Source organism: Corapipo altera, unplaced genomic scaffold (genome assembly GCF_003945725.1).
Source record: "Corapipo altera isolate COAL_440 unplaced genomic scaffold, ASM394572v1 58, whole genome shotgun sequence".
In the NCBI taxonomy this organism is placed as follows: domain Eukaryota; kingdom Metazoa; phylum Chordata; class Aves; order Passeriformes; family Pipridae; genus Corapipo; species Corapipo altera.
This window is the reverse complement of record NW_020884898.1, coordinates 10848731-10875209: the sequence shown is the minus strand read 5'-3', so window position 1 is coordinate 10875209 and position 26479 is coordinate 10848731. Positions and strand designations below refer to the sequence as shown.

The 26479-nt window shown below is 36.8% G+C and overlaps 1 protein-coding gene across 5 annotated transcripts in view; it reads right to left on the bottom strand.

Moving 5' to 3' along the window:
- Window positions 1-26479, bottom strand: part of ROBO2 (roundabout guidance receptor 2) — a 1057727-nt gene that overhangs the window by 77311 nt on the left and 953937 nt on the right. For all 5 annotated transcript variants that reach the window (XM_027648665.1, XM_027648666.1, XM_027648667.1 and 2 more), the window contains 7 exons: window positions 25219-25390; window positions 18743-18948; window positions 14534-14615; window positions 13641-13806; window positions 11864-12030; window positions 7628-7749; window positions 740-971 (listed from right to left, as the gene is read on the bottom strand). In XM_027648665.1, the coding sequence (XP_027504466.1) occupies window positions 740-971; window positions 7628-7749; window positions 11864-12030; window positions 13641-13806; window positions 14534-14615; window positions 18743-18948; window positions 25219-25390 (1147 nt within the window). The remainder of the gene's footprint in view (window positions 1-739; window positions 972-7627; window positions 7750-11863; window positions 12031-13640; window positions 13807-14533; window positions 14616-18742; window positions 18949-25218; window positions 25391-26479) is intronic.

The following is a 26479-nucleotide window of genomic DNA, read 5'->3' as shown; positions in this document are numbered from 1 at the left end:
TCACCTCACTCCCTCTACTTTTCAAATCAAAACCAGCAGCCTTGGAGTTCATATGCTTTAGCAAAACTATATACCAGGCTATATGCTACAGACACCAAAGCCTGAACAACTCAGTAGTGTAAACTGTTTACTATGTCTGAATTCTGCCTGTTTCAGAGAGGCTTGAAAGGTGCTTAAGGAAATCCTCCAAAGGGCTGAACAGTGCAGTTTCATGAACAGAGTGTTAACAGAAACACTGAAGTGGCACCCCCTTGAGACTGGAGTTCCTTCAGACCAGTTAAACATGCATCCTTCTCTACTCCTCATTTCCCAACCAATTGGTCATCTGCATTATTATCCACTGAGAAAGATGTGCTTAATATCAAACACTCATCTGCAAAAGCTTCCATTTGTTTTTTTTTCAAAGTGCAGACCAAAGTCTTTTATTGCAGCAGCAGAGGTTATAATAGAATGGCTGCAGCACACACTTTTTGGAAGACCCAAAGCAATCACTGCATTAGAAGGATACATCAACTAAAAGAATAAAAGACTGACCTGGTACTTTCTTGCAGAACACTTAAAGCACAAAACTGAACATTATGTCAGACTCTTACCTCGCCTGTGTATCTAAAAACCAGAAATCCCACGGAGGAAATAGAGCTGAACAAATGCATACACACCATAACCAAAATGGTCAATGTTCTTTTCACCCCCAGTGCTAGGTATGGAAGCCTGTTGCTTTTCTGGCCGTTTTACTAACCTTCCTCTGTGGTACGAGCAGATTTGGATTCACTGTCCATTCCTTGGAATTCATTGAAATAAGGGCGAACCTTTATTTCATAAGTGACCCCCTTCTTCAAGCTGACGAGGACAGCACTGCGCTCAGTGGGGACTTTGACCTCCAAATTCTGCCACACAGCTGGAGAAGGCAGGCCAGACGTTTGGCGGTACATCACCCTGTAGCCCTGAATAAACTGGGACTGGCGGTCAACCTGGAAATGACATTAGATAATATAGCAATAAACATATCAGAGTTAAAAAAGAAACAACCTGCATAAAAAGAAAACAAACCCTTTGCCTAGAATACTTCTGCCCTCATCAAAAAGAGAAAATTAACATTTGGTGCTGAATTTAATAATCAGACTGCCTTCTTGTAAGTCACTCTTGATTAATTGTCTGTAAAGTACATTTGTCTCACATTACTTGTTACAGAACATTTCTTTCTGCTTTGCTTTCTCCAGCTCTGTATATCATGGCAAATACCACCTAAAATCATAAAACAAGGCCCCACCCCTACAACAAATCATGAAAAGGAAACTTTGGCATAAGGCTTGCTGCATGTAAACTTACTGAGAATGTCTTGGCTACTGATGTGCTGATATATGAGAAGAAAAGAAAAACAAATTCTTCTCAGAAAAGGACAACTCTTTGAAGATATGTTGCATGCTTACAGTTAGTCCATTACTTGGCTCACAGCTCATGGGATGCACAGGAAAATAAAATAAACATAAGACAGATGCAGAGAAAAACAAATTCCAAAGACATGTCCTGTTTCTTGCATTCACAGTCTGAGCAGTCTCTTTGCATCCTGAGGTTGTGATGCTTTCAGGTCATCAGATGGAGATGGAATGTTGGGTTTGGTTTATATTTTATTTGTTGCTAGGCAAGCAGAATTCAAGATTGGACCATGCACGGAAGTTTAACAATTTTAACCTATCAGAAATATAAATAGGATTTTTATTTGAAGAAAAACTTTACATGTGTTTTATCTTGTAGAGGTTGTATGCATTTTTTATCTTGCAGGAAAAATAAAGAAGGCAAACCCCAGTGATTTTAGCTGTTATGATGCTTGGATTAATTTTACCTGTAAAAAACCAGTCAAAACAATTTGATGTATAAAACCAAACCAAATCCAGCTGCTTCTGTAGCCATCCAATAAAGAGCAAAGAAAGTGCAGCACAAACAATAAGACTATACAGCTAGGTGTTTGGTAAACCTCTGGGTTATAACCAAGATTCAACAAGTAGCATATCTCTTGTGTTCCTATCAATTTGCTAGCTCAAAGATATTCCAAAATTAGAGATACATTTGTTTGACTTCTCTTAAGAATAAATGAATTTAAGGCTGAAAACACAAACCACAGTCTATTACGCTTCTCCTATAATCTTGTTACAGTTTATTGAGGCATTCAGAGGGGACACAGACTCTCAGACATTAAAAAGCAGGGCAAGCAAGAAGAAAGCTTTATTTATGAAAGCAAGGCAGAAATGTCTTTCATCAAAACTGTCACTGTTAAAAACCTTGCAACATATGTTACAACAACATTAAGCTTGCATTTTATAAACTTCTCTACGTTCACTTTAAGTGAATTTATGCACTGAAAGAGGGATATAACTCACAATAATAGCTTGTTAATACCGAAAGGATCAAGCTGTGTTTTTAAGAAGAACATTAAGCAGCTGTTTCCAGATGAAGGGAGTCTGTAAATCAGAGTAAATTGTTTTTATCCATGTTTGACTTTGATTAACTAAATGTTTTACGGACATAAAGACTTCGATGAACCCCGTGTTTACTACGAAATTCAGCAAAAATAACACTTTCATGCACTTTGCAATACAGATCCTTAACCTAAATTACAACATAGTGCTATGATGTTTAATAATCAAACATCAAGTTTGATTCTTGCCTAACTTCTGAGTTAGAAGCTACACTGAAAAATGGCATAACTTTCTTAGGACTTTCCATCTTTGCTGTATGTTCCAGCTCTACTGACTGCTGCCTAGTGGAGAACAACTGGAAATTCAGAATTGACGAGGCTGAACACTGTGTGATGCTACAAAACAGAATGGAAAGTGTTTTGTAAAGCACAAACACAAGTGCACCCACCAACTCACTGTGATTGCATTACACTTCTGTATCTATTTGTGTATAGGTAATATACAAATTGCCCATACACATATTTTCCTCCTAGACTTTTAAGTTCCTAACCTGAAAGACTAAACAATACAAGGATTATGAAAACAGGCACAACAAGGCTGACATGTTTATGGGTGCTACAAACTACCTTGATTTAGAGCTCACACAATTTTCACAGAGCTTTCAATTAGAAGTTAGATTACAACTGGGCTGAGTGATCTGCCCGAATTTCAGATTATTGAGTTCACTCCACTGTTTATGTTTAGGGAGGGCATTGACAAAAGAAAATACTATGCATTTTTAATGTTTTCTATAAACATCCAGTTGCATTCAGAATCAAAGAGAGGATACTAAGCTCTATCTCATGCCCAGTTAGTCTGAATGAACAGGGCCTCCTGTAAGGTCAAAATATTGAGAAACTGCTCTGAGGGCACTTAGTTCACTTATTTGGAAAGGTGGATTTTTTTTTTGTTTGGTTTGGAGTTGTCAAAATAGTGAAAAATCGCTCTTGGATAATTACATGGACTGACCAGAAACATTTGTGAGGTGTATGGCAGGTGTATTTCACATATACATACACTCATACGTTTGTACACATATATATATATATATATATATACACACATATGCATATACATATGTATATGTTTATATACTTGCACTCACAAAGCTTGTGACTTAACAGTTTGCTGCATTTTTGTGGTAATTATGTGTCACGCCTACAGCAGGTCACTAAAAAGAAATCCTAATATGTTTAGCAATTAAGAAATTATTAAACTATGTTGAGCATTAAATATCTCTGTAAGTTTGGTATATGTTCACATGCAGGCAGAGTTGCAGAAACATGAACTGTGACTTGATGAAAGAATGTAATACTTTCCAGGTATTCTCATTTCTCTCTCTCCCTTTTTTTTTTTTTTGGTAAGTGGTTGCCACTTGTACAAAGTGCTCAGCATTACTTCAGTGTTTGCAGGAACCCTCTGCATTGAAATACTGGGATCCAATAACATTTCTAATCTTCCCATGACACTTAAATACTCTTGAATTTGTACTAGCAGCAGTGATACCAACTCAAAAGATCTGCAAGAGTTGCTGATCTAAAGACACACTTTCTCCCTCAAAGGAGAGGAGGCAGAAAATGCAGATAACTCCTTAAAAGGCAGAAGAAAGAAGTTTATGGGTAGTTGCTACCCAGCACCTAATGCTTTAAGGCGACCTACAAGCATAATTGGTCCTCTGTGCTCTTTCTCACCTCCTTTTATGACGAGCATATAGTGCAGGAGGTATCTACAAAGCCATTTCTGCAGAACAGGAAACTCATTTTCCCTGTATGTTCAAATCTGCACATGTCCCAGCAGAACACAAGACAGGTTCAATGGCTATTAGGTTGTTAAAAAGATGGCAAGAAATTCATAATGCAGATTATGCTACAAACATAAGCTCCTCCCAGGCAAACATGCTAATCTGCACCCTAAAGATGTTTTGTAATATGCTCTGTAATGCACAAATTTCTGCCCCAAAATACCCTAAGAAATACTCTGCTCCCACAGCAGTACCCACAGCAATTCTCCATCTGGGCAGAAAAACCTTTCATGCTGTGCTGAACTCACTAGCATGGGCTCACAGTACTCTCTGGAAATTCAAACTGCACTAGTATTTATCTGTCCTACAGGAACAAGGCACAAAGGGATGCCTAATGGACTTGACTCTTGAAGCTTCCAGTGAAGTACATTCATTTAAGATCTACATCAAATTAAAAGACAGATTACAATAAATTATGCTTCTGCCTGGTAGCCTCCAAGAAGGCAGTCAGGATTTCAAAGCAACAATTCTTTTGTCATATCGAAGAATTTATTTTTGTTCCTGCTTGTGCCACAGGGCTTCTTTCTAATGCAGAAAACATTTCATATCTGGTCACTAATGAAACTTTCAGTTTAATGCCCACTGAGGTTACAAGTGCTGAACCATGGCTGAGGTCAGCTAAAAAAGTGCTTGGAGTACACCATATGCTCTTGCAATGCAAAATGATTTGATAAAAGTAAAAATAATTCATGTCCAAGGCTTGCAATCAGCCATTTGATAACAGCGGGCATATCTGACTCCACAAGTCTCTTCAGAAACAACTACCTCTGCACCTCACCTCTCTATGTGTAAAGTTAGGATAATGACACATTTTTACCATTATGATGTTAAATTCAGTGCTATTTGTGAAACACCCAAATGTTACAGTTGAGAGCATGACAGATAAGCAAGCATGTGAGACAAACTAATAATTTTTTATTCAATGAAAGATTTCAATAGTATGAATTTAATAAGACCTGGCACCACACAGTGAATAAAGAAGATAAAAAGAAATGTTGAATAACTCCATGAAGAAGAAGATCCTGTATGTGACCAGATAATTACAGCTATATTTTCATATCTATGCACAAGAGGAATAAATTTAAGTGACAGTGAAAACCTAACTTCTGACATTCCTCTTCTTCTTTTTTTTTTTTTAACATTCACTTTGTAAGCCTGACCTTCCTTTAAAACAGATAAAATATGTGTGTTTATGCCTGTGCATATTTTAAAATTGCAACAGAGTAGTAGGAAACTATTATAGAAATTCTAAACTCAAATTTGAAAACAGAGAAAGCAAAACCAAAACCATCCCACAAAGGAGGAAGAAAGTGGTGTTAATTTGCTGTGTCAGGATGCCAGAAATTCACTAATCCAGGACAATCCTTGGTATTCATTCTTTGAATTGCAGAAAGTCAACACAAAGAGTCTTATGACTCTCATGGCACTTCTGTTCCTTTGTATGATAGCTACACTATCTAACCATTTTATATTAATAGTGTGGTCTTTATTCTCTGGATAGAGTGGGATTTTTTCCTAGAGACTGTTGTTAATTAATTGGTTTTGTTCTGGTTGCTGGGTAGTTTCTAATTAGCTGCTTCAGAGATCTTTCTTTGTGTGTGTCTTCCCATGGGTTATTCCAAAATGTCTCTACAGAGGCCTGTGAGCTTGTCGGGTGGCACTGGGTCACTGCTTTGAGGATCTTCCCAATAAGCTGATATCCAGAGCATTCCCAACAATTTACCTTTACCTTACCATGTTTTCTTCACTCATTACTTGTTCAGTAGGGGCACCAAGAGACTCTTTTAGAGGAATATATATAGATATATATATGTATGTATGCATGTATCTCCCCATATACACATACATACACATAAATACATATACATCTATATTTCATTATAATATAATGGCATTGGTTACATGGTATAAAACTGAATTCTGTTTATACTGAAGGTTCTTTTTGTAGCACATGCTAAAGCAAGGGCGAGCCTATGAAACTATTTCTGATAGCTGTCACATCCAAGAAGGGGCTTGAAGGAGCACCACATGGATGTAACCCAAGTTTACAATTACTGGCTGCTAACATCCAGAGTTTCTAAACTACTGATCCATCTGTTTGGGCAAAAGGGTTTGCTACAAAGGTTAGTCAGCCTGTCCTGGAGGTATGTAGCTGAAATAGAGAGCATTTTTAGAAAGGCAAGCTGCATATTGACATCATCGAAGGAAAATAGCAGTGACACATACTCTAAATAATCTTCTAAGAAAGATACATTTGTGGGTTTCTCTATTTATTCTAATCTGTACCCTGACCACAGAAATCTGTCAGAACAAGGATGGTGCATAAGCCCCCATAAATATGGCTGAGTAGTGCAAAAACAACAGTAATCCTCATAATACACAATCTATCACCACACTTCTTATCTCCTGTTGTGTAATCCTCTGTGCACATTAACCTCTTAGCAACATGACATGCAGAAGAAAACCCCTGAGTATTGTGAATACCCCCTTAGCAGAATTCATCCTCTATAAAACAACAGTTTCAGTGATGTGCAGAGCAGTACTATTTCTCTCATTCTCCCACCTCTTTCCATCCTCTGGGGCAGATGCCCCAAGAGCAAAGCACTCTTTCTGGTGTGCAGTGCCCTGGGAACTCTCTCCTTCTACTGTTACAAATCCTTTCCTTCAAGCCTCAGGAAGGGAAACATAGCATTTTGAAAGCCAAAACACTATATCAGAAATTCTACCCAGTAGTTTGACCCCTCAAATAGAAATGTTGTTAAGTATTGCCAAAAAGTCTTCTATAATGAAAGGATGTTCAGATTGTGGGTAAAGATTATGCTAGAAAACCAGATGATACACAGTGGATCAGGCATTAGCACCATGTGCTTCTGACTTCACTAAAAGTGCCCTATAAGAAAGCTATTTTTTACATTTTTGGGTCACTAAATAATAGGGTATTCTCAGAGGTCCATATGCCTTTAAGTGCAAAGTGCTTTTTCATACAGCAATTTTGTGTTGATATTTAACTTTGATTATTTTTTGACATGCAGAGTAATGAATCCACAGATCAATTATCCTCTAGATTATGGTGTTAAGCATATTCATTTTTATCATATTTTTCTAGCCAGACAGACAACTCACATTGAGCAGAAGATGGAAGACATTGAACCTTGAAAGAGAAAATAAAAAGACTATTTCATTAACTTATATATATATATATATACGTGTGTGTGTGTGTGTTACGTACACACACACCTGTAGAATGTTACTTTGTCAGAGCACTCACACTGGGGTGAAGAATGGAGCTTTGGGTGGTAAAAAACTGAAGGGATAAGTAGGCAAAACAGGCAAACTGCAAGTACTGTTAAGGTAATAACAGAGGCCTCACCGTCCAGGTGACTTGAACTGTCGTGGGTGTCAGCACAACAGGATTGTGCAGCCGTACAATGACGTCTCCCAGTTCTTTCTGGACTTGCCTGTGATCCACACCTTGAGCTGGTGGGCTGATATCTGCCAGGCACACACATGAAAGCATTATTTTAATGAGAAGAGCTATATATGGCATCATAAAAAGTACTGAATAGATTAATGACCTGATTTAAGCATCCTTCATAGTTCTGTTTTTTAAAACAATACAGCACTAAGGTTTAAAGATGAACTCCAAAGAATATCAAGTAATGCAAGCAAACCATTCACCTTTAGCCACTTAGGAAATAATGAAATATAAATATCATTAAATGAGTATTCAGACTAGATGGCAAAGTTTTCTCTGCTCTAGTAAGTGATGAGAGAGATGCAATGTTCACCAGTTCCAAAACACTCAGATAATAATAATGCTGCCTAGATGCCTGGAACCAAATTGGTTAGCATAATTTAAGAAAATGAACAGGTTTCATTTTTAGGGGTTTTTTTGTAAATTTTCTTAGACTATACATGACATTAAGTCATTATATGTTTCTAATCTGTCACTAAGCTTGCCCTCCCCACACACCATGCACACAAGAAACCAAACACTAAAAATAACATTTTCCTCTGCTAAGCAAATTTTCCCTTTACAGACGTAGATAATGAAATCTAGAGTAGATATGAAAAAACCAAAAGAATTAATTTAGGAAGCCAAACTGATTCTGATCTAATAAAAGGCCAAAAAAACCAATCTACCAAAAAAAATTTTATTTTCAAGATTATGTGCCCTTCAAAGTGTGTGGAGAAATTGTTTCTTCTAGTCAAAAGCTGAAGCTATTTGGTAGCTCAATATACATATATGGAGATTTGTGATTCCAACTCCAGCACCACATGTGGTCCCAGTACCTAGTCCTTAGGGATCACATTTGGGTTGTTGTGTTAAACTGAATGAAGGTTTATATCACCTCTGCTAAACTGCAAACAGAACGTATGTGTCAGAAAATGGGGGAGGAGGTGGGCAATGTGTCTCTTTTACACTTCACCAAAAGGAGAATGCTGGGCTACAGCTATCACCCAACTAATATATCACTGTAGGATGTCCCTTCCCTCCAACTTAGACAGAAATTAAGAGGGGATATGGAACAGAAGCACAGATTATATTCAAAAGGGTTTGACAAATTCTGGTCACGCATCTATGAATTTTGCTTGGCTTTCCCTTTGGATTCACTAGTCAAAGACAGGTGCCCACTTTCAGGATCAACATCATGTCCTTGTGAAGAGAATACATACATAAAACTTTTTGCCCCTCTGATGGACTTAGATGTGGGAGCAGGCATCACGTGACTTCTTTTTATCTTCTAAATATTATTAAGAAGTAATAGAGGTCTTAAAAATGAAACATTTAAATATAACAACTGAGTTTGAATCACGTGACTCTAATTTTGAAAGAAAGGAATTCCTGATGATCAATATTTCAGGCTCTTAATTCTTGACTGTTATGGGTTCTGAGTCACCAATAAACAGTATTGCCACAGGCTTCTATTGATATTCAATTTACAGTGGCTCCAAGGATCTCCAAAGGGAATAGAATCCAAATATGGATGTCAGTCAAGGAGCTTGTCTAGCAAATTATGTCTATTCAAAGCAACCAAGAAATAGAGAGAGATTATAAAATGAATCTGTAACTGACAGCAACTCAGACTGGTCTGCAGGGTGATAATTTATGCTGCTATCCACAAAAAGCTATGATCCCTGCTACAAAATACCTACATGGCTACTTTTTAAGTAAAGTTACTCTGTGGTATACAACCAGCAAAGTACCTGTATTCCCTCATAGGAAAGGACATTTCTACATAATATCTTTGTATGAATGGCATTTCATCGTTTTATTGGGACATATGTCCAGGAGGCAATAACATGAACTCATAACAGTGAAAAATGAGTATTAAGATGTACATGTGGAATTCTGTTTTCTGATATGCACACTTGAAAACTTATGTGGGACACTGAGAGAATAATGTCTTGACATTTTCACATTTCTGGTGGAAAAGCAGTTGATCTATCTCTAAGGACATCACCAAGCATTGGAATAATAAAATCATGACTCAAGCAAAACTGGTTCAAGAAGCTCTGTTCTGGTCACCATTAAGAGGGTTCTAAAATAAAATTGATTAGATATTTTCTATAACCTCTCTTTAATCAGCTTCCAGTGGATGTACTATTAGTTGCTATTAATTTAAATTTCAGGGATAGGATTATTTATAGTTTCTTGAAAGTGTTTTTTTAATATATGGTTTGGTCTATTAATAATCCAACAAGAAATCAACTCCTTGGTCTATTAATAATCCAACAGAAATCAGCTCCTTTCTTAGAGTAATTATGATTTCTCTGTCCTTTTTTGTTGTAAGTCATATAAGGTAAACTTATTGAAAGTACCTGATCGTCTACTTGTAGTCCATTGGTGAAAATATATACATAAAATCTTGTTACTTGTATTTGCCATGCTTAAAACCAGGACATTAAATGCTCAGCTATTAAAGCTACCAGAGACACCTGTTGCAAATTATTATATAGCACTGCTATAGCTGCTTTGTTGTTTCTCCATGGCCACTGTGAATAGGCTTTCTACTGTCTGTCAGCTTCTTCTGTGAGCCTGAATTGAATTCAGGCATAATTAGAAATCACATCAAAACATTATGTTAATTTTCAATTGATTTTATGATTTAATTCTATTAAACTGCAGGCTTGCAAAGAAGCTATAAATCCTGTACATGTCTGAGTGTGCTTGACTGCTAAACAGCTTCTGGAAATGGAAGCTGCAACACATGCTGTAGCTAATTAAAAGACAAGTTTTTACTGAAATCAAATTGCTTGTCAGTATGTCAGGTAAAAAGTCTATACTTGACACTCAAATGCCAAACAAAGTTGTTTTTTTTAGCTAGGTGATAAGTTATGCAGACTAAAAGGCTGTTGCAATGAAAAGCATGAGTCACCCTATAATAATGGGAGAGTAATAAAGAAGAAAACTTGTGATGCTCCGTGAATAGTCAAGCCACAAAATCGCTGCACAACTCATTCCTCCAGCTTTTCAGAAAGCAGCTCTGTTTCTCTTTTTCCAGTCAGAATTACTATTTTGAGTGTCTAACTATTAAGGACAGATTTATTCAGGACTAGGCTGGGATGAGAGGGGCTGGATCTGGTGGTTATGTGATAAAGAAATACTACCCTACTCCTGTTTATCTCTTTCCATCTAGGACCACTGAAGTACACAAACCACTTACACAAGCTGGATGCTCTCTCCATACACAAACACAAACAGAGGATCTCATTTTAAGTTAACAGAGCTATTGCTTTGGACTCAAAAAATTATGATTCCAAAGAATGATTAATTCCTGTATTACAGCCTGCATAAGAAAAAAATACACTCTTGAATTAATTAGTCCAGCAACATCTCAAAGCCAAAAAAAAATCCATGCTGTGCAGGGAAATTTGTTTGTGGCAGTTATATGCAGTTAGAACTTGATGCAATGTGAACAGAATTCAATAGTCAATTCAACAGCAATGGAGGATTACAGCTATCAATCATATCACCACCCCATAAATGAGGGATTTCACTTCAACCTTCCCTTCTGGTTTATGCAGTGGATTAATATAAAGAATTCAGATATGTAGGTATATAAATAGAATGCACTTTTCTCAGAATAACTTCAATATATTTTTAGCATGAAGATGCCTTAATTTACGTGAATTCTTTGCCTAAATGTTGGATTAATCAACAATATTTTGTGTCATTCTTTTGATTAAAACTAACACTAAACACAGTGTCTGCCTGCCATAAGCACCTGTTGTTACTGTATATCCCTGTTATAATGATGGAGAGGAAGTAAGGACATGGAGAGGATACTGAGGAGAGCATAGTATTCAGAGAAGTTTTCAGAAAAGCGTGGTTAACTCACATCACTTTTAATAGAAACCAGGAGCGCAACGAGTCTAAGTGAATTGTAAATCAAAAGGTCTACGCTGTAGGAAGGATTAAAAAGGGAAACTATGTCTCCTAAGCTCCAGACTGATACAGCAAACATTGGACTATTTTTACCTTCATTGATTAAGCCCAATTCCTTCAGCCAGGGTGCTCAAGCCCGGACTGACCTATTGGTCAACTCTCAGAGCTTTCTTTTCATTTTAGCTCAAGCACAGAAGCCTTAACAGCCACCCTTACCTTGTGTTCTGACAGGGTCTGACATGGGGCTGGGGTCACTCAGGCCCTGTGAATTGATGGCTCTCACCATGAACAGGTAGATCGTGTTGGGGCGCAGGCCCCTCACAGTGTAGAGGGTGCTCTTCACGTGGTTTGCCACTGTCTGCCAACTATTGCTCACAGACTGACTGCAATGAGAAGAGGGTTGAAGGTTATACACAAACACAAGAAAAAAATAAAGGAGTGAAAAGACCTACTTTTGTAACCCAAGATCAAGTCTAAGTACAGGAAAAGGTAGTAAAAGCAGGGTAAAATTAAAAAAAGATGTGTTTCGGCTAACTCATTGAGAGGAGATAAAAAAAGCAACACAGCTCCCAAAAGTATTTTTCATTGCAACAGAAGCAAAACCTTTTGCCGTTTCTTTAAAATAAATGCCTGCAAAAGGAAAGTGTGAAGAGCTGTGAAGTAAATTTGAGTGATAGGCTACTTTTGAACATAAGATTTTAAAAGGAAAATTCTGTTAAAAGAATAATTTTTTATACTGCTAAGTAAATTATGTCAATAAGTTGTCATTGGAAGAAAAGTAGTCTCCTTGAACTAAAATCATAAAAGTTAAAAAAAATTCAGAAAACTTGCTTTTAAAGGCAGGAAAGTATATGAATATTTTTTTGTCACTACATTTTCAATTCAACATTATTATAATTAGATTAAAATCCACCATATGAAAAGATTTCAAATGTGATTGTAAAAACAGCTTTTAATGAAAATGTCTGGCTTTTGTTAAAATTATTGATGGCATGCCATTAAAGCTTATCTAGGGAGAAACATCACAAAAGTTTAAAGAGGAAAATTTATTTTATTGTGCTTTGTTGTATAAAGTATTGATAAAAAAAATCTTTAAACATATTAAGGGGAAAAAGAAAATGGAAAGCTACGAGTTCTATGTTGTTTCAATTTCTTCATTCATGCAACAATGTTCCTTACATATTAACAGAGCAGAATGAAGCATTTTAGCTAAAATTTGCATGTATACGATTTTGACTTGCATGAATTTTAATTAAAAGATGAACTGAAATATTAGTCATTTGTTGAATATCTTGATTAAGGAAAACGTTTAAGAATGTGTGGATTTTTAATCTGAAATGAGTACTACAGATCTGTTGCAGAGGTATGGCCCATGCTTAACAAACTTGCTGAACTGGAGCCCAGGAATTCTTTTGTACCACGTAGTAATTGCTGCTGTGTGGGAGGGAGCAACTGGATTCTCTTCAGCCTCAGGCTGCAGGATAAAATCCTAAATTATCCCCACTAGCCTTTTCACTTAAAAGTTTTCATATATCTAAAACAGTAAAAAAATAGAAATTTAAAGTGATTTGACTCTTTAACAGGTACTGCTTTAACAAGAGCAGGAATTAAAGTGTGCAGAGAAGTTTCAGAACTACCCACTTATTTTCATATCATTTGTCCTATGATATTCAAGAACCTGCAGCATTCCCACAGAAGACTCTCACTGAACATCAACATTAAGTAACAAATAATGACTGCATTGTTCTGTTATATTCCAGCAGAAATTGTAAGATCCTTCTCCAATTAATCACTTAAAAAAAAAAGATAAATTAAAAAAAAAATTCAGTTTAAAAAATATGAATCAATGCCTGCTATAGGAGTTGTCATTTAATGAACCTCTAATGATATGTGTGGAGTCCAAAAGAATACCACAGTACCAGGAGAACAGCTGTTACCAGGGTTTAAGCAAAATTAGAAAGAAAGGAGCTTAAAAGTGGAATAACTCACATACCTAAAAGCCTCAATGATATATGCACTGGCTGGTAGGCTTCCAGGGGTCCCTGGCTGCCAGGACAGGGTGACACTGTTCTTAGTAACATCAGTGACCTGAGGTTTGGATGGTGGCCCAGGGAGGTCATTTATATCATAGTTTTTACTGACTGTTGCTCCACCGGATTCTGTGAAGGGCAAATGTAAACCAGTTATTTTTTATCCTTGGTTATATAATTTGATCAAAGTAGAAGATTAAAAGGAAAAAACATGGCAAACATCTGAAAAAATCATCATAATGAATATTCTTAATCTGTAAAGAACTAAGTCAAAAATTGCACGTTTTTTGGATGAAGAGCTATCGTTCTTTAAGTACATACTGAAAGAAAAAAATTGCACAATTTAAAAGGTTATACATAAATATTTTTAAAAAGAAAAAATCAAGAACAACAAAAACAAACAAAACAAACCCCCACCAGCTTTACTGAAGTTTGCATAAAATACCAGAAACTCAGTTTCTAGAAAGCTGAGAAAGTTCCTGTATCCAAATCAACTCCAGTACTCACAGAGAGCACTTTGGACTTTGAAATGTCTCTGTGTAGGCATAATAGTTTTGTTGGCCAAGTCAATTATTGGATAAATCCACAGTTTATTAATACTCCTGTTTAGAAGAGTTATAGCTTCCCTCTGTCACTGGAGACAAACATAAAAACTGTTTCAGTGTCAATGGGCATTTAAAGATAACAGGAATTATAGGAATAATATGCAAGGCGTGTGAAAGAACAGAACCTGCTCATCCAAAACTCCTCCATGTCAATCCCAGAAGTTCTAGAACAGATTATTTGACTCAGACTGCTCTGGTATAGTCTACACTTTCATTGTGTGCCAGCTGCAACATTTCTGGACATCACTTACCTGTCACCTCCAGCACAGCACTCCAAGAGGTCTCCCCACTGGAACTTGTAGCCACGCAAGTGTAAGTCCCAGTATCGGACAGCTGCACATAAAAGGGGCATAAGGGCAGTTTTAACAACCTTTTAGAATCAGCTGAGTTTACTCTAATTTTCTTTTTCTAAATGTTTCTTGGTAAGAAGGACTTAGCCTACATTTTACATCAGACTAGAGGGCATCAGATATTTTCCAACAATCATTTAATGGTGGCTTACTTTTAGAGAACTATAATAAGATTACTTGCTTCTAATACTTTACTAATTCTAATTTTCATATTGTTAATGGTACCAGTATTGTAAATGCTACAGAATGGATGTTTCTGACAGTGCCAGTGTTTGTATTGGTTACAACAATTGCAGGTGAAATCAGGTAACAATATAATGACAATTAACCTCTTAGAGGGCAAAATCTCACCATTCATTATCCCATGATGAGCAAGAGGTACAGGTTCCAGTGCCAAGGAAGGATGTTACATCATCTTAGACTTTTATGACAGATGAAGTCATTTCTATACAGGCCACCACACAAGCAAATACTGTTGATGCTTAACAGTGGTTTTCTCTATGCAGACAAGTCCACCAAGCAATTTTCAAATAGCAAGATTAAATTAGATCCTACACCATGCTTACCTTTCTGCTGTTTCACATGGGATTTTATTTCAGGCTTGCAAGGCCCTTTGGTAGCAAAAAAAAAGTGCATTGGTACAAAACTATTGTGTTTCCCTTGTCAGTGCAAATATTTTAAATTTATTTGGGGAAACTGTTTTGAATTTGATTGTCAATATTAATCTCATCACTGTATAAATTGTTCTACTAGAAAATTTGCCAGGTGTTTTCCTATTCCCTATTTAAATTTAAAATAAAGATTTCTGAGTCAGGAACTAGTGAAGACCACAGAGATGGATGGGAAACAGTAACTTTACAAAGCATAAAACATACAGAGAAGCTCTCCTACCACTATGTATAAAGCATGGTAATCTGGAGGTGGAAGCAGAAGGGGGAGAGTGCTGACTCTAGTGATAAAGAATTGTATTCACCCTCAGATGACTTGATGGAAATAGAAATGCATCCAAAAAGCTTTATTGGACTTTAAGAAATTGTAATGGGTTTTCTGTTAAATGCAGATCGGCACTATAGCATATGTGCTTATACTTCACTCTTCAAGAAGAATGTGAAGGCAAATAAGCAAGATATTCTTTAGATTACTTGTTGATATATAATTTAGTTGATTTTTACCTTGGTCTTGTTTGAATTTTGTTGGTATTTTCTTCAGATGCACTGAGACTGCAGTGTACCATTCTTAGGGGAGGAAGCAACTTAAGAGGAGGAATTCTTAAGGGAGGAAGGCAGCTCAACTGCCTGAAGGAGCCTAACTCGCATTTCAGGAGATTTTTTTTCTCCGTGAAACACAAGCAACAGTGAAACCCCTCTGACAATGCCTCAGACACTCAAAATATAGCAGTGCTGCTGATGAAATGAGAAAGACTCTTGAAAGGAGAGATTTTCCAGAGGAGAGGGCCTTATAGCATTCTGAAGCAGTGTTTTATTTTGCTTCCTCTGAGCTTTTATTAAATATATAATTCTTCATTACATGATAATGGGGAATATTTCTCAAGGCTATGGTTCTCAACTTCATTTGTGTGCTACTGTGACAGATGGTGCATGGCATACTCAATGAAGTATGTGGTGTACACGACAGAGTAACTTGCAGAAGACAAACTCAACATATAAAGCAAGCTGGAGATACACTGCTTCTTGCAAGTTATGGCAAATTATCTGACTTCCAGACTGTGGATGGATTAGATACAGACATAATGTGTTGATAATTCAATTATTTATACTTCTTTTTTTGTGCCGTGGAAAAAACAATGGGGGAGGCGAATGGAAAAATGTGTGTTATTCAGTAAAATAAACAGTTTTTAATTAATGCAGGTGTCTAAACCTGCTGTGGTAGATTCTGTGGAGCTAAAGGGAGATTTCCATAAGTGCTGAGCTATCTGAACAGGTACTGAGTGACATAGGTGAGTTTTCAGTTATCTTCCTCAGAGCAACTGGAAAGATTGGCTCATCAGAAAAATCTCTATGTTCATACTTATCACTGCGGCCCATGTGAGTGTTGCAGGCTCATGAATAATTTAATTGTGATGTAACAGAAAGAGCTACATAGCAGAAAATGACCAGCTAAAAAAGGACCTTAAAGATCATCTCTTTCCAACCCCTCTGCCATGGGCAGGGACATCATCCACTAAACCAAAGTTGATCAAAGTCCCATCCAACCTGGCCTTGAACACTTTCAGGGGTGGGGAACCCATGACTTCTCTGGGAAACCTGCTCCACCCTCAAAGTAAAGAATACCTTCCTGATATCTAATCTAAATCTACCCTCATCCAGAAGGCTGAGGACATGTGGGTGACAAATACTAATTTATTTTGAACTTGGATATGTTAGGTGTACTTGGACATTTTCATGGCCATTTTTTGCTTAGGAAGTGGTGCTACTCCTTGCTCAGGTAGGCCTGAGAGAAAAGTTAAACATTCCAATCTTAAATCCATATTTAATTCACAAAAATCGCAAGGGACAGGAGAAATCTGCAGTTTATGGTCCTGTGTAGTTTTTGTTCTTGAATCTGAATACACTGCTATAGAGGGGTTTATAAAAAATGCCTTTCTGAACCTCTAAGGAAAATTGGTTAGTAGTGAATGAGCCACTTAAGGATCAATAAAAGCCTCATGTCTTTCCAAACCACACTCACTACTAATACTGTTTTCTTCTCCCCTTGCAAGCAATTTTTTTCCCCTTTAGTTTACAGACTTTGGGCCTCTGACAGCGAGATTAATGCGCCGGCACGATTCAGAACCAATTTCATTGTTTGCATAGCTGCATGCAGACAGGTATCCCAGGAGCTTCTGCCTCATGGACACTCCACAGAAGCCCATCATCAGTGCCTGGAAGCTTGTTTGAAATCACTAAGCCTCCACCTTTAATTGCTGCTTTCTAACACTACTGGGGAATCTTGACTATTCAAGCGCACTCTTTAATCCAGCTCTACAGGAAAAATGCATTAACCTTCATGGCCTAAACCTGCCTTCAGCCTAGGGAGGAAGGATAAATTGTTTACTCAAGGAAAGCTAGCATAAATGTTTTAATAAATTCCATTTTGTTCCAAGGAAGTTCACAATTCATCTACGATCACTGATGAGAAGGTATCAAAAAACAAAACTGCTCTTTATGTCTTGTCATCAGTAGCTACGTTTATTGACTTTTTTTGGATGGAAAAGCCAAGTGCAGAAATTTCTGCTGATGAAATTAAGTGGTTTCTGAAATTGTCTTTAAGTTCTTGACAAATAAGGACATTTACCTTGCTATTTTTCCACACGCACACAACTAACTAACTAACTAAATACACACAAACAACTAACACGTGTTTATCTTTGAACAGGGAAAAATTAAAAGCAAAAAAAAAAAGATTAGTGATGCAATATTTATCAACCACATGGGACGTTATGCTATTTGGAATATTATAAAATCATGTGTTAAAATGTAAATGTTACAATAGGTATTTATTTTGAACAGAAATCCCGCTGTATATGACTTCATGTACTAGTTGTCTTTTGCCATTTGAAGCCTGGCGGAATATTTCCAGCAAGCATAACATTGGAATAAATCATCCAGTTCAGGACTGACAAGACTTATTGATGGAGAAAGTGTGCAGTTAAACTCTGATGAACTCTAGATCATGTGCTACCACTACAAGTCCTTGGAAAATTATGATCAGGTGTTGCCAAGGAACTGCTCTAAGTTTAAACAGAGAGGCCAATGGCTTCATGGTAAGACTAACTGAAAAGATAGGAAGGACTATCCTTTTATATTTCTATCCATCTCCAACTCATGTGTTTTCCTGAAACATACATAAGATTTTAAACATCAGTTCTATTTTTTAGGGAACTCTCATTGAAATATCTGATACAAGTTCCACTCTTCTCTTTTTTCCCCGCCTTCCCTACACAGTGTCAAAGAATGAAACAGGACATGGACTTGGAGAGAATTGCAGGGAAAAAAAGACAAGTTAATCTTGAAGACAAGGGGGAGGCAGCAGAGCTGCTCCAGGCACATGCCAACAGGTCGGAACCAGCCGTGTAGAACCTGTCACGCCTGCTTGGTCACCACCACTCACCCGCAGCGCTTTGATCTGCAGCGTCCCCTGGTCCTGTATGGACGTCCGAGGGTCTCGGCCCAGGAAGGTGAATCCTTCTTTCAGCCAGCTGATGACAGGGAGGGGGTCACCAGTGGCCTTGCACTTCAGCAGAGCTGTGCCATCCACTGCCAGTGTCTGGTTGATGGGTCCCTGGAGGATGATGGGTGGAGGCCTATCTGTCAAGACTAAACAGCGACACCCACACCTTTAAAGATCCTCTGCTCCAGTGAGCCCTGTTCCTTCACACAGCACCGATTCTAAGAGACTGGTTTAAGGCAGCATCCGAGAGGTTAAAGACATTTTTTTGGAAGACCCGTACATGTTAACAATTAGTTGGTATATTTGAAAAGTATTTTTGTAAGGATTTTATTTCACCATTGCGAGACAACACCTAGACATGTAAATTTCTGTCAGCAAAGATCATCAGACTCATTTGGTTAACACAGAACGAAAATTAAGACCTTGATTCAGAAAAGAATTTAAGTGCATCACTTATTTCTTCCAATTTAGGAAAGCACTTAAAGCACACATTTGATGTCACATCAAAATGTGCTTAATTGCTTACCTAATTTATGGCCTAGAAGAGAAAATCTGTTAAGAGTTCAAAGTGAAAAACTAACACTATTATAGCCTGGGTACCAACCACATCCCCAGTCCTGCTCAATTTGCAAGTTTTCATCTGCAAAAATACCTCACAGTAATACAAAACATCCTCACAATCTGAGTGATCTAAATGACTGCACTGCTCTTTGCAGTGGAGAAAAGCTCAAACTCAATCACACCATTTAAAAGCTTACTTATCGAATCATTTCATCACCTTTTAAAGCCAGGAACTCTCTTAATTTTTTCCCCTGATAATTTACATTTCCATGCTTGAAATACTGCTTAAAGGACTCTGCAACCAGTGAGTGCATGATTTTGTATAAACCTCATTCCATGACCAGTGGGATACCTTGAAGATGAGGTAAAATGCTTGTGTTCACTTTTCTTGAAAAACCATTTTTTGACAAATTATTCTGCTGTTGAACCTATCCTCTGAGCCATCTGTTAAGCAGCAAAATATAACTTTTTGTTTCTAAAGAATGTGTTTATACAAAACGAATGTGAAGTACTTGAATATAAACAAGGCTTTGACTGTTGCATAAAATCAGCATAACAGAACTGAGTATTCATTTTTATATATTTACCTGCCACACTGCTGCTGTTTTAAATCTTTGAACAACTGAACAATTATGTGATTGGTATTAAATATTGTAACAGGTAGGATTATGTTCTAAAGTAGTGTAAGTTAGTCTACCTCTGCTGATGTCAATTAAGTTTGAACCATTTATTCTAGCTGAAAATCTGTTTATTACAGTCCATGCACAACATTTGACTCTGACAAAGAAGTGAAAAGAAATTATTATGAAGCAATAAGGTTTCTGTTGTATTTGAGCTGTTTGAAATGCAAAGGTCCCTCTGGAACCTTCAACAGATCCAAAGTGCTTTCATTACGCTACTTAATAAATAAAAAATATTAGGGACATGTTAGTGGTACATTTTATACCTAAAATAATTGTTTCTGAAATTTGAATGCTGCAAAAATACAACTACCCTGTTTTGTTAACAAGATTCACAAAGGACAGAATCATTAGTATTATCAGAATCACACCTTGGAGTGTGAGTTCATCACATTTATTGAAATTGAAACTGAAAATAGAAGGCAAATAAAGACTATTTATTAACACCAGAATGTGAAAGCTATTTTGGAAATTCTGAAATATCACCCATTGAACTCAGAGATAGGACAGGAAACACTATGTTACAAGAAAAGAGAAAATGTAATGCATTTTCACCTTAATATGAAATTTTTTATCTCATTAAGGTTCCTTATAACTACACAGTGCAGCCATTTGGTGAAATAAAAACTGATCCCATCTCCTATGTACTATAAGGATACCTGCAGCACAAGTATATTCAAATGAAAACTTAACTGCAAGTTATCCTTTAGATTTAATGTAAAACAGGACATCCCAGTATTTTAGGCAGCTAAAATTTAAGGAAAAATTACTATTTAAGTTGCTAACTATCTATCGCAGTTATTTGCTTCGCCTAATTGTTTTTCATATGTGTAGCAATGTAGGTATTTTCAAAACCTACGGCATTACAGATATTGTTCTTTGGCACGTAATTAGTTTTTTTACAGCACAAATGAGGACCTCATAATCCTTTAAATAGCTCTGATCAATAGTGTAATTGAAAGTCTCCTGGCCAGAAGGAATCTTCATTTTCAAGGGTGTCATGGGTGAAAGACCACTACAGGTTTCCATGACACTAAGGCTAAAGGTTAAATGAACACTTAGGGTTTCCACTGATCTGTGAATGACTGTATTGTCTTCACAACTAGGACTTGTAAATCTTCTATAAAACCTGTGTGGGTGCTTGTGTTCCTACCTCATTAGTAAGGATCCAAAACTTGCTTAAAGGTTTAAAAACATATATCATAAACATTCTGAAGAACAGAGATAATGAAAAATATCCATAAAATGGTGTGGTGTTTGTTAGTTGCTTTTAAAATATTTTAATTTATTATTTTTTTTTTTTACCTTCAGAGTTTCCCCCTTGCAGGAAACTTTTACATCCTTTCCACAGAAACATTGTCTGTGGTTAGAAATATGTTTGCATGGTAAATCAGAGGTTGATTTCAAAATTAATTTAATTTAAAAAATGGATTTGAAACTATTTGCCAGTATCCATTTATTCTTATATTCTGGTAACTGAAAAATTTAAATATTTCTTTTGTGATAAAGTGCGTCTTAAAATTGGAACAGATTATAGGAAAAGAACAAGTTATAACTGTTAATTAACAGTTTATTCAGTAAAAATGCAATTTGGATCAACTCAAATCATGTTTAACTTTGGGTGGAATGTGGTCAAATTACAAGAGGAAATTAAAATAAGAGAATGACAAAATGAAGTCTTTACTTTTTCACTTTCGAAATCAAAATTTCAAAAACTTTCCTGGTGAATTAATGGGGAAAATCAAGCACAAGTCCTGAAATTCACACGATGAACATTAGTGTGATAGGGTAGGGTTAGGGTTAGGTTGGAAAAGCAGAGACCAATCCTTCTGTCTTTTTTTGCAGAAGAGCTTCACAGGAGGCTGTGATATTGTTCTGAATCTATCCTGTTTGAGACTGTCACACTTGCTACAAAATATTTAATATACATTTGATGAGGGCTAAGAATCATGGTGGCCAGATTTGCAGGCAAGTAAACTGTGAGTAGAGGATTTAAGAGAGAGATATCCCAGAGTATTCAATAGATCTATAATAAAAAAAAAATTGCAAAGGAGTTTGGGTAAAATGCCTCAAGTGTCTGTCCCAAATCAGTGGAGAGTGGGCTGTTGAGGTATGCTGCAAACTCCTCCCCTTACTTTTTTTAGTCTATTCTGAATTATCCTTATAGATCCAGCCTTTTGCTTTATTGGAAATCCCAGAAACAAAATGTTTTAAATTAATTTAATATCCTAAACCAGTTCATTCTTATGCTGTCAGAAAAATGCACACTGTGAGGCTAATCTTTTCCTTCCAACCCAATACTCACGCTAAACAGCAGCTGCTGGGTAAACTGGACAAAACATGATCCTACAGCTGCACATGCATTGGCCACAATTTTTATTAATAAGTGTTAAAGATTACTAAGGAGAAATTCAGATCTTTTCCAAAATATTCTGTGCACGATGGATAAATTTATGTAACTAAATATTAATTGTAAACTATTCATTTTATGCTGAGCACAGACATAGATGGAAGCATTTGGTTTATTTCCAGGATTTGTCATTTTAAGATTGTAAGCTGTATATTCACTTCTTGAGTTTGAAAGGATTACTAAGATTGTTCAATTTTTAAAATGATTTTGCTTTTCCAGATGTGCATTAGACAGTGAATTACATGATAGCCTTTCAAGAAAATACAAGATTTGAATTTCAAATACACCGAAGGCTCTTAGCACAGTCCATAATCAGCAAAATTATCACTCAACTCAGCACATTTCATCACAGCTAGTAATCTCTTCTCATGTGAACACTTGAGTTAAAAATATTTCCAGTAAAGACTTGTAAGTGCAAAAATGTTAACAACTGAAACACTGCTATATATGGTATAATTAAGCACTTGTTTTTCTGCACATGACATGTTTTCATTCTGTATTGGAACTTCAATTGGATCTAAATTACTCTGGATCAAACAAAAATGTGTTCAAAATGAAAAAGATGGCTCGCCACTATTATTAAATCATTAACCAAACAGAAAAATTCTGGGCTATGAAGTAAAACTGAAATCACCAGCCAAAAACTAGAACACTAATGCTTAAGTATATAGCTAACATGTACAGTGTTTATCTTTTATTATATTTTTAAAACCATTAAATTAGATTTCCCTACTGATAAAAATCATTAGCTTCCTTAACTTCTGCTCAGCATCAACCAAAACAGATTATTTCAACATTTATGGGTAACTTCCTAACTAAAAGCAATTAAAAAAATATCTGTGATCTAATGGTAGATTTATTTATATAATCTCAGTTCCACAATGTTGTTTTGGCACTTTTCTTCTGACCTCACCTGCCCTTTGACTCGGGGATGAAATCGTATTTCTATAAAGCAATTTTGTATTTTTTCATAATGATCGTGCTGCTGACAGTGGGTTCTGGAAGGCATTTGAAGAATGCAGGCCTTGCACTCTCTGAGCAGCAGAGCCTCCAGCTAATGCTTTCTCCAGCAATGTGAAATGCACACTGCCTTTAATCAGAATTAGCTGTAGGTGAGTTTGCATTTTAGCAGGGACACTTTCCGCTAATCAACTAACGAAAATTCCAAAGAGATCAATTGGGATTTATTTTTTTTTCCCCCGCACGAGAAATGGACCACAGGCCTTGCCTGTCAAAAGGAAGAATTTCTCACCACTCGTGTCCTTGAACCTGATTTGATCCCCTCAGTGCCTGTTGCTGTAAATCTGTGCAGCATCAGCAGGTGCAACCATTAACAGCTCAATGTTTGTGTGTTCTATTTATTCCAATCACAGTCATGGCCCTGAGTCAGGCAGCACTATGGACAGATATTACAAAATACTGCCTTTCCATTAATTTTAAACGACCTTTTAATCTACATTTAAATTTTAATTGAATGAAAATGCATCATTTTCTCTCAGACCATGAGAGAAAGGACTTAAAGGGATCGCAGAGAGAAGCCAAGCCTTTAGTCTCCAGAAACTACAGAAAAGCAATGTGCTTGAAGAGATGCGAGGATAAGGCAGAAATTATCTTCCCTTGTCATAAAAATATAAGCAGCTTTTGGAAAACAAAGAAAAGGCATCAAATTAATGCTCAAACCTCTATAACATGAGCCTGAACCTCTCTACCTGTCACTTGTGATGAATATGCTCTTGTGAAAAGGCAGATTATTCAAAATTAGACATCTTTTCAAACTTTCATGGTGCAGGCAGGTCTCTAAGGGAACAGTAAAAGTAGACCTCTGCATATAACAACAGTTTTAATGGCAAAAATTCATCAAAGTCTGTCAGGAGATATTTAATGTGTCAGTTAAGATAAGGAATAATGATGCTGGGGAATGCCACAATCTCCTGGTATAAGAGGAATTCTACTGTTTTCCTCACTAACATTAAAGGATGCAAACTGCCTTCTATCCACAAGAGGATGAAGAGGGATTCCTGATGAACAGGATTCCTGACATATGAAAAGGATTCATGTTTGGAGATGGAGTAAGGTAAACTTCAAGGCAGGATAAATTTCAAACCCAAAAATTTGAAATGGAAAGCATCAAGACAGATGCTTTTCCTTGCCTGAAAACTCTTCTCTACCTTCTCATTTTCATGGCTTTTTTCACACCTAACCATACAAGGAAATTCTTAGAACACAGCTCTGAAGTAGTTGCCTTATTCACAGAGTGACTAAAGGGCTTACATGTAGCTATTCTAAACCAATAGTACTCCACTATGTTCAAACAACTGCCTTGGTTTAATTGAGCTGAGGACACATTCCCAAACTAGCTGTGTAAGATGGTAGTGAAGATTGTTGGGAATCAGAACTAATTTTTTTTGCACCCCAATTCACTGCTTTAATCATAGACCTATTCATTCTCCACAATGTTTTCTTGCAGTTGTCTCTTAGCTCTAGCAAACCAAGCTTCTTCCTTTCTCACCAACCTTATTTTAAGCTTGTTTTCCCTTCTTTTCATTGTTAAGGAACCTTCAGAAAGTAAGCAAAAGGCAAAATAGGCCTTGATGCCTTTTTGACTCCACAGACAATTGCAGGGAGATCCTTTTCCATTTTATTTCGCCTAGAAAACTGTCCGTTTCCTTGTATGAATTACATGATCTCACATGCCTTTATTTACACTGCTTTTAAAATACTTTTGACAGGAAAAAAAAAACCAATGGGAATTTCTAACAGCTCACCATCAGTAACCTCCAGCTGAGCCTTTGCTAAAATGCTTCCAGCAACCGTCAGTGCTTGACAAATGTAGTATCCTGCATCCGAGCGCTGGATGTTGGTAATGGTGAGGTCTCCGGTCGGTGACACCGAGTATCTGCTGTTGGGCTGGAGAGGCTGGTTTGGGAAGAGTAGGTTCTGCAAAGACAATTCATCAAACATCAGTTCAAAACACAAAAGCACCACTCTTCCCTCAGCTAGAGAGGCGACGATTTTTCCCTTAAAAGTACTATAAATAAACTAGAAGGAAAAGTAAGGCTTTATGAACACATAGAGCTGGCTTTCCCTGCCTTGGGCAACTTGCAGTTTAAATTAGAAACAGCCCTTTGACAGCACACAGTGCTGTGTTCTGGGGGTGTAGGCGAGGAGACATTTTCCAACAATCACACTTGAGTGATTTCTATTTGTGACACATTCATCTTCTCTCTGAGTGTAATTGTAATAATATACTTAGTTTGGCTATCAAACCAGGAGGACATAACACTACAGTAAACATTGGAAAACTAGCAGAAAAAATTGACTCCTGGAGACTTGAGGGAGTATAGCACTATTGTCTGGCTGTTAATATGTCCTGGGCAAAGGAGAAAGTAAGAGTAGGGCACTGAAGTAAAGCTGGGAAGAAGCTATGACCAAGTCATAAAGTAGGAGAAGCTGGCAGAGCATGAGAGCTCAAAAGAGAAGTAAAAAGAAATTAAAACTGAGATGTACCGAAAGAGAAATGCATCATGGAGCCTTGAGGGTGAAGAGAAGGGGTATTAATCTGATGTAGAAATCATCAAAGAGAAAAAATAATTTCATGTAGGATAAGACATCAGTTAGCAAAAAACAGGGAGATTAGCTTTTGCCTTCGGGTTGGATTGGAGAAAAGAGAGATGTCAATAATAATAGCTGGAATGGCTGTAGTAGTCATTGCATATGATGAAGGACTGAATGAATCAATACTGAAAAGGTTTTACTAGTGAGGGCTGTGTTTTCAAGGAAAAAGTTATACCATCTGGCACAGCTCTTATGAATAAATAAGAACAGGAAAAGGAAAGCAATGCGAAGGGAAAGGTCAGCAGCATTGCCCAACGAGGCAGAAAGGAGAACTGCTTAAACAATAATTAAACAAAAGTAATTCTAGTAAAATAGGATCTGGCTTTTATGTCAGCTCAACAAGCCTCTATGAAAAATACAGTTGTTTGCAGCAGGAATACCCCAAAACACTTAACATGCTGTGATAAGCTT